Source organism: Lepus europaeus, chromosome X (genome assembly GCF_033115175.1).
Source record: "Lepus europaeus isolate LE1 chromosome X, mLepTim1.pri, whole genome shotgun sequence".
Lineage (NCBI taxonomy): Eukaryota > Metazoa > Chordata > Mammalia > Lagomorpha > Leporidae > Lepus > Lepus europaeus.
The window spans coordinates 92,485,814-92,492,620 of record NC_084850.1 but is presented as its reverse complement, the minus strand read 5'-3'; the positions used below and the strand labels follow the sequence as shown (position 1 = coordinate 92,492,620).

The window sequence follows — 6,807 nt, the reverse complement described above, 5'->3', positions numbered from 1 at the left end:
CCAGATACAGGTGCCTAGGCCTTTAAATGGTGGGCTCTTGAGCTCAGCAGGTGCTGAGCGATGCAAGTGTTGCTAGGATACCAGTAGAGGACATTTTCTTTAATTCCATGTTGGTGCTGGGGGGTGGAGAGGTATCCATGGGTAAGAGCCAAAATCCCCTAGCTAGTATTCTGCCCCTCCTAGTAGCAAAAGCTTATCCTCTACTCAAAGGTTTCAGAGAGGAGGGGAGGAGTTCTATGGGGCAAAATTAAGATAACTCAGAGAGGGAAAAAATCACTTTTGTTACTTTCCACCCACTGACAACTATGAAGGGAGAAAAGGAAAAAAGGAAAAAGTTGGAGAGAAAGTAGGGGAGAGAAAAAAGAAGATAAGTTAAAATGCAAGGGGTTCCACTCCTCTGGGCTGCATTTCTCATTTTCTCCCACTCTTTTCTCTTTTTGCATACTCTCACATGTCTGAAGGAGAAATGCCAAGCTTTGGGATTCACACAAGTAAAAGTCACACTGCCACCTTTTGTTCTCTACTCCCCAAAATTCCTTCTGGCTGCTCTAGGGTGGCCTACCATCTGGCTAGCAACATCCCTTTATTTGCCTAGAGATAAGTGAATTTGCAAAGAGCTATCCAGGACAGCTAAATTACTGATAGAAGGGTTCTTTCAAGCTTCCTCTCTAGCCTGAGGGTTTTCAGGTGGTGAGAGGAAGACTGGCATGAGGGATACCCATCCATCCCAGTACCATTTAAATCTTTACAGGCCCTAGCACAAGGAGGCCATTCAAAACTGTGGAACTCAATGCCATCTTTCCTCATTCCTAACACCACCACCTCCCTTCACACTCAGGAGTGTACTCCCCCACACGCACAGAGAAGGGGGTGCACTCACACCCACAAACATACTGCCACCACCCTACACACACACACACACACATTCCTAAAGGCTTTCAGCCAAGAGTCTGTCAGGCACCCTGAGGTGCATTTCCTGACACTATTTGTTCATAAACTTGGACCAAAAGACTAGCCTTAGAGACCCTTCCCTCCCCCACTTAGGAAAAAGTACCAAAGCATTCAACAATTGCAGTTCAAGTTCCATGCCCACAAAACCAGGCAAAAAAAATCTCTTAAAAGTTATTCTCCACGTACCAGTAGCCAGATATCCATCCCCTCCTCTCATCACCCATTGATTAATACTTCATTTGTCTTTTCACTTGTCTTTTCAGTTCACCCCCTTCTGACTTCAAGTTCCTTCAGGTGCCCCAAATCACAGAATGTAAGAATTTGGGGGTCATCTAGTCCAACCATCACAAAACGCCAATGTTACAGGGAATCCCAAACCCACTGAAGAAGAAAAAATTTGCCCAAGGTCAAATAGCTGCTAAACAGAGAAAACCCAGACCTGCAATTGCTCAGCAAACAGCATTTCCCCACTCCCCAAAACTGCCTCAAAACAAAGTGCCTGAAAAGATTAAGCTTACTTTAAATAATACAGCTGGAGCTAAAGGGGGGGGGGGGGTGTCTTATGAGATTGAGATTGTCTTTACAAAGAAAGAAGTTCTGAGTTCCCCCCAAAGGGGGCCTCACAAAGGGACCAAAGAGTAGTTAATAAGAATCAATGCCAGCAAACTTCCCACTTTACACTTACACCGAGGTACCAAATAGGGAAAAAAAGAAAAGAAGCAACTCAGCTTCTCACCCACACAAGTCAATCAGAGTGCACTTTAAGGCCCCAACCCTCATCTGACGCCATTAAATAATACTCTCTGGGTCCTGTGGAAAGAACAATTCCAGGGACCCTCTTCACTGCCCCTCTCCCTTCATCATCATTTCCAAAGAGACTGAACAACAGGACAAGGAACTTGACAGCATAATGCCAACAGATTTGCACATCACACAGGAGCAGCCGCCCACATGGGTGTAGGAGGAGGGAGCATGTGTGTGGACATATATGCACCCTGATTCATTGCTACATGAGCCATAAATGGCACTATTTAAAATCAGGTAAGCAACGGAATGAGGAAGACCTGCCTACATCAGCAAGGGAAGGAAAAAAAAAGTATTATGCATACTGGTGTCACAATTTTTTCCCTTGATTTTACCAAAAGAATTCTCAGAGGAAACAGAAATATAAAAATAATAACAGCAATAATAACAGCAACCACCACCACTACCATCTGACAGAGACAGGCAAACATCTCAAATCAGAATGCTGTTTCTAGCTCATAGGTTTCCCAAGCTCTCGTCCCATTTCATCTAGACTTTTTTCTTGGTGCTCAAAACTCTTAATTTAGTACATTGAATGCTTCAAGTTACAGTAATGTTTCAATCAGAAAGACGTATGATCTTAAAGCAAGAAATAAGGAAGCTAACAATAACACCACCACTTTCTAATCAGCACTATCAAGTTCTATTTAAAATGTAGTTCAAGAACATGATTGCAAATAAGATTACCCCAAAGGCACCATATCCAAATATTATGATTCCCAAGACCAGTAAATAACTGGCTTTGGATTTTTGGATGACACATAGACAAAATCTCCAAAACAAATCCAGGGGTACAATCTTTAGGAAAAGGAATCCAAACATCTCGTCAAAATCCTCTCTTGCCGATTCAAAATATCATAGAATCCTTTTATGTCCCATTTAATGCTACAAGAAATGTTTTAAAAGTGGCTTCTTTCGAAATTGAAAACTGTGAACCCTGGACAGCAAACTGAGATTCAGAGGACACAGTCACCAACTGCCAGCTCGACGCACTCCATCACGTCACTTCCCAAATTCTTGCTTCCCTTAGAGACTAAAGAGTCATTTTCCCTAAATCCATTCTTTGCATCAAATTTCCCCCTCTAAACATCCAATATAAAACTGTCTTTTCTACAGTGCCAAAAATTCATCATGCTCTTCCACAAACCCTGCCCCCCCCCCCCAACAAACCCAAATGCACTCTTGATGGCAAGAGAGAAATTTTGACTAAAATTCCCTGATGGAGTTTAAGGATAGCTTTCAAGAAAATGATCTGACAAAGACACCACAAATAGCAAAGCTACTGTTTAAGGACACAGAGGTTTCTCCATGAACGTCACACAGATGGAGAATGCTATGCACACATGCATGCATTTAAATAGAAAGCATTTCTTTATCAACAATTTCACTCAAGCAATAAGCAACTACACTCACAGGCATACTTAAAAGACAAGACATGACAAAAGATTTAGGGAGAGATAATATACCAACGTCATACATATCACAGCGAGGCCATGTTGAAGCTCAAAACGCTTTCCCCCCTGAGTAAGAAAGCTTGCTCGTTTTCTCCCTCTCTTTCCCTGTCTCTGTCTGTCTCTTGGTAATTTTTTTCTTGGTGGCTCTCGGGATGAAATCAAAGCGAGAGTTCACGACAGCTCAGGTGGCTGGACTCCATTCAGCGCGTTCCCAGGAAAAACATGAGTATGACATTGACAAGCAGGAGGACTACAATCACGGCAAAAACGACTACAGTTTGCACATCCAGGGTCATGGTGCAATGCAGAACACTGTAGTGTTCCAGGTGGGGGGCCGGCAGATTGGGAGATGTCAGTCTCTGTTCTGTCAGACTGTCCATACAGCCACCATGCTAGAAAGGAAAGGAGGAAGTCGGGTGGTTAAGGAAGGGCTGGGTTTGGCGCCCGAGTTTGGCCGGGGGGAGGGGAGGGGGATGGGGATAGGGGCGCTTGCTTCCCCCCTTCTCAGGATTGGGCTGATCTTTCTTCCCTAGCTGAGAAATCTTAGCTTGCGCTGAAGTCGGCAGAGTCCAGCATTCTCTCTCGGGCGCCACGGAAAAGGCAAAATCCTGGATTTCAAAGGGAAAGGCGGGAGGAACCTGTGACAGGTTCTCCGACGCCTGCTCAGTCTGTCTGTCCGGGCGTGCGTCCGTCTGCCTGGCTGGCTGGCTACTGGTTAGTCTCGGTCTCCCCTACTTTCTCTATTTCGCTGTCTTTCCTACGCTAGCTCGCTCGCTCTCTTCCCGGAGCTCCAGGCTGCCAGCCACTCGTTCAATCCCTGCCTCGCGGCCCTCTCTCTCCTTTCCCAACCCCCTCCTCAGCCCGTAGGCTGCCTTTTTATTCACAGAGACACTTCGGGCGCCTGCGTGAGGCGCGGCCAGCGCTGTTGACAAGCGAATCAGCCAATAGCAGGTGCCGCAGCGGCGCGTTTGCTCGCAGGGGGCGGGACTTGAACTGGCGTGCTAGCCGCAGCAGCCAATCAGAGGGCCCAAGGCTCCCGGAGCTGGCTCGCTCCATCCCCACAAGTGGGAGTCACCCACCGTCAGTGCTGGCGTAGGGGTGGGAAGCTGGTTGGGGGTGAGATGTAGAGAGGGAGGGAGGAGACTAGGAAAGAGGGAAGTATCGGATGGAAGGAGAAAGAGGGAAGCCAGGGACCAAAAAAAAAAAAAAAAAAAGGAAGGAAAGAGATACGGAGGGGGAGACCAATAAAACAATGAGAAAGAGAAGGGCAGATGGGAAGGAGGAAGATAGGGGATATGATGAGAAAAGAGGATGAGGAGAAGGGAAAAGGAATGGAAAAAGGGAATAGATGAGTGAGGAGAAGGCATATACCTTGGCAACCACTTTGGAGCCAGGGCTAAGTGGAAAGCAAAGGTGTCTTTGACCTCTGTCAACTCACAGTTAGATACAAAAATTAAACTGGTGCTGTGGACAGAACCTCACTGGCACTACTTGGCACACTATTTGGCTTTCTCTGATACTGGTGCCCTGGCCTGGTCAGATGCCCTTTCCTAAATATGGTTTCTTCAGACTATGACAACTTGTACTCTGAGCATACAGGATACTAAGAAGGAAAGTAGCTAAGGGTTAAATATGCATCATGGGGGAACCTCTACAAAACTTGCAATCTACTTGTAATCACTGGGTGCTCTGTGAGGAGTCATGTCTGGAACTAAGCAGGGGGGAGGGGCTTGAAGTAGAGACCAGAAGGTCTCAGATTTACTTTCAGGCTTACCTAAAGCTTGCTGTATTAATTTTGGGCAACTCTCTTCCCTTCTCTGGGCCTCCACCTCTATTCTGTCACATGAGGACTCAAGACTTACCTGAGAATTCAGTGAAACCTCAGAACACTCACCTCAGAAAAATGCATACCATTTCAATAGTTTCCTGAGCTCTCAAGAACCAAGGGCTCTTTTATAGGGAAGAATGCTCAGGGCCTTCTTGATATTACATTTAAAACTGTATGAGTGAATAGACAGATAATGGTAGACAGTGGCTGGAAACTGGATTAGAAACAGAAAGAATGAATGAAGTTCTGAACTGCTAACATACTACAGACTCAAAATTACTTTCCATTTTCTAAAAATCTTTGAAGCTAGAACAGTCATCCATTTTAACTAGATTATTGAAAATTCTTAATGGATGCAGGTCATAAACAAAATTATCACTGGCCCTAAAAGATACAACAAACCCTTAAGAAGTCCCCACTTCAACACCCACTTTGGCTCTTAGCACTACTTATGAATGATTATTGTCACAACAAACAGCAAAAAACTCTGAATAAGATCAAGTTTCTAGATCTAATTATCAATTTATAGAACACAAAGAGCATAGACGAACAGGTTAAAATGCAGTATAGGGATACAAACTGTAGAATCCAGATTGTAAAAAAAAAAAAAAAAAAAAAAAACTACAAAACCAATAATCTCTTCTTTGTGAATAAATAGGACAAAAATGGATTAATTGACTCAAGTAGAAGGTGCATGCATGTACACACACATTTTTCACATAATACAAATTGGAACACAAATAATATTGATATTAAGGATTATTATTAATTAGATGTGAACTGGCACTCATATGGGATGACAGCACTGCAGACTAATGTTTAACCCAGTATGCCACAGCACCGGCCCCTGATTTGGTTTTTTAGATATGAAAGCACAAGCAACAGGAGCGGGTATTTAGCCTAGCTGTTAAGACACTGGTTAAGATACCCACATTCCATGTTGTAGTACCTGAGTTCCATACCCAGCTCCAGTTCCTGGCTCCAGCTTCCTGCTAATACAGATCATGGGAGGCAGTGGTAATGGCTCAAGCAATTGGTTTCCTGCCACCCACATGGGCAACCTGGACTTCCAGCTTTGGCCTGGCCCAGCCCTAGCCATTATGGACATTTGGGGACTAAATCAGTAGATGGGAGTACTCTCTCTAGCTTGCTCTTTCTCAAATAGTTTTTTTTTTTATTTAATGAATGCATTTTTACATAGATACAACTTTAGGAATATAGTGGTTCTTTCCCCAAAACTCCTCCCCCACTCCCATCCCACCTCCTATTCCCTCTCCCATCTCCTTCTTCATTATGGATCATTTTTAGTATGACTTTATATACAGAGGACCAACTCTATGCTAATCATAGACTTCAACAATTTGCCCCCACCCCCACACACAACATATAGAGTACAGTTTGGGGAGAGAATTTGCAGTCAATTCTCATATTATAATTCAATAGGGACAGAGGTCCTACCTGGGGAGCAAGTACACAGTGACTACTGTTGTTCCTTTAACAATTAACACTCTTTTTTATGACGTCAGTAATCATCTGAGGCTCTCGTCATGGGTTGCCAAGGCTATGGAAGCCTTTTGTAACCACAGACTCCGTCGGTATTTGGACATGGCCATAAGCAAAGTGGATGTTCTCTTCTCCCTTCAGAGAAGAGTGTCTCCTTCTTTGATGACCCTTTCTTTCCTCTGAGATCTCACAGAGATCCTCTCTATAGGATTTTTTTTTTAAACAGAGTCTTTCATTTCCATGCCTGAAATGCTCTTGCAGGCCTTT

At 44.2% G+C, this 6,807-nt stretch overlaps 1 protein-coding gene across 1 annotated transcript; it reads right to left on the bottom strand.

The window, feature by feature from the left end:
- Positions 1–3,409: 3,409 nt before the first annotated feature.
- LOC133753734 (uncharacterized) lies at positions 3,410–3,589 on the bottom strand. Its single transcript, XM_062184427.1, has one exon. It carries the CDS (start codon positions 3,587–3,589, stop codon positions 3,410–3,412), a length of 180 nt encoding a protein of 59 aa, XP_062040411.1.
- Positions 3,590–6,807: the final 3,218 nt, after the last annotated feature.

Coding starts and splice junctions, on each gene's coding strand:
- LOC133753734 (XM_062184427.1), bottom strand. CDS start 3,589: ATGGACAGTCTGACAGAACAGAGACTGACATCTCCCAATCTGCCGGCC.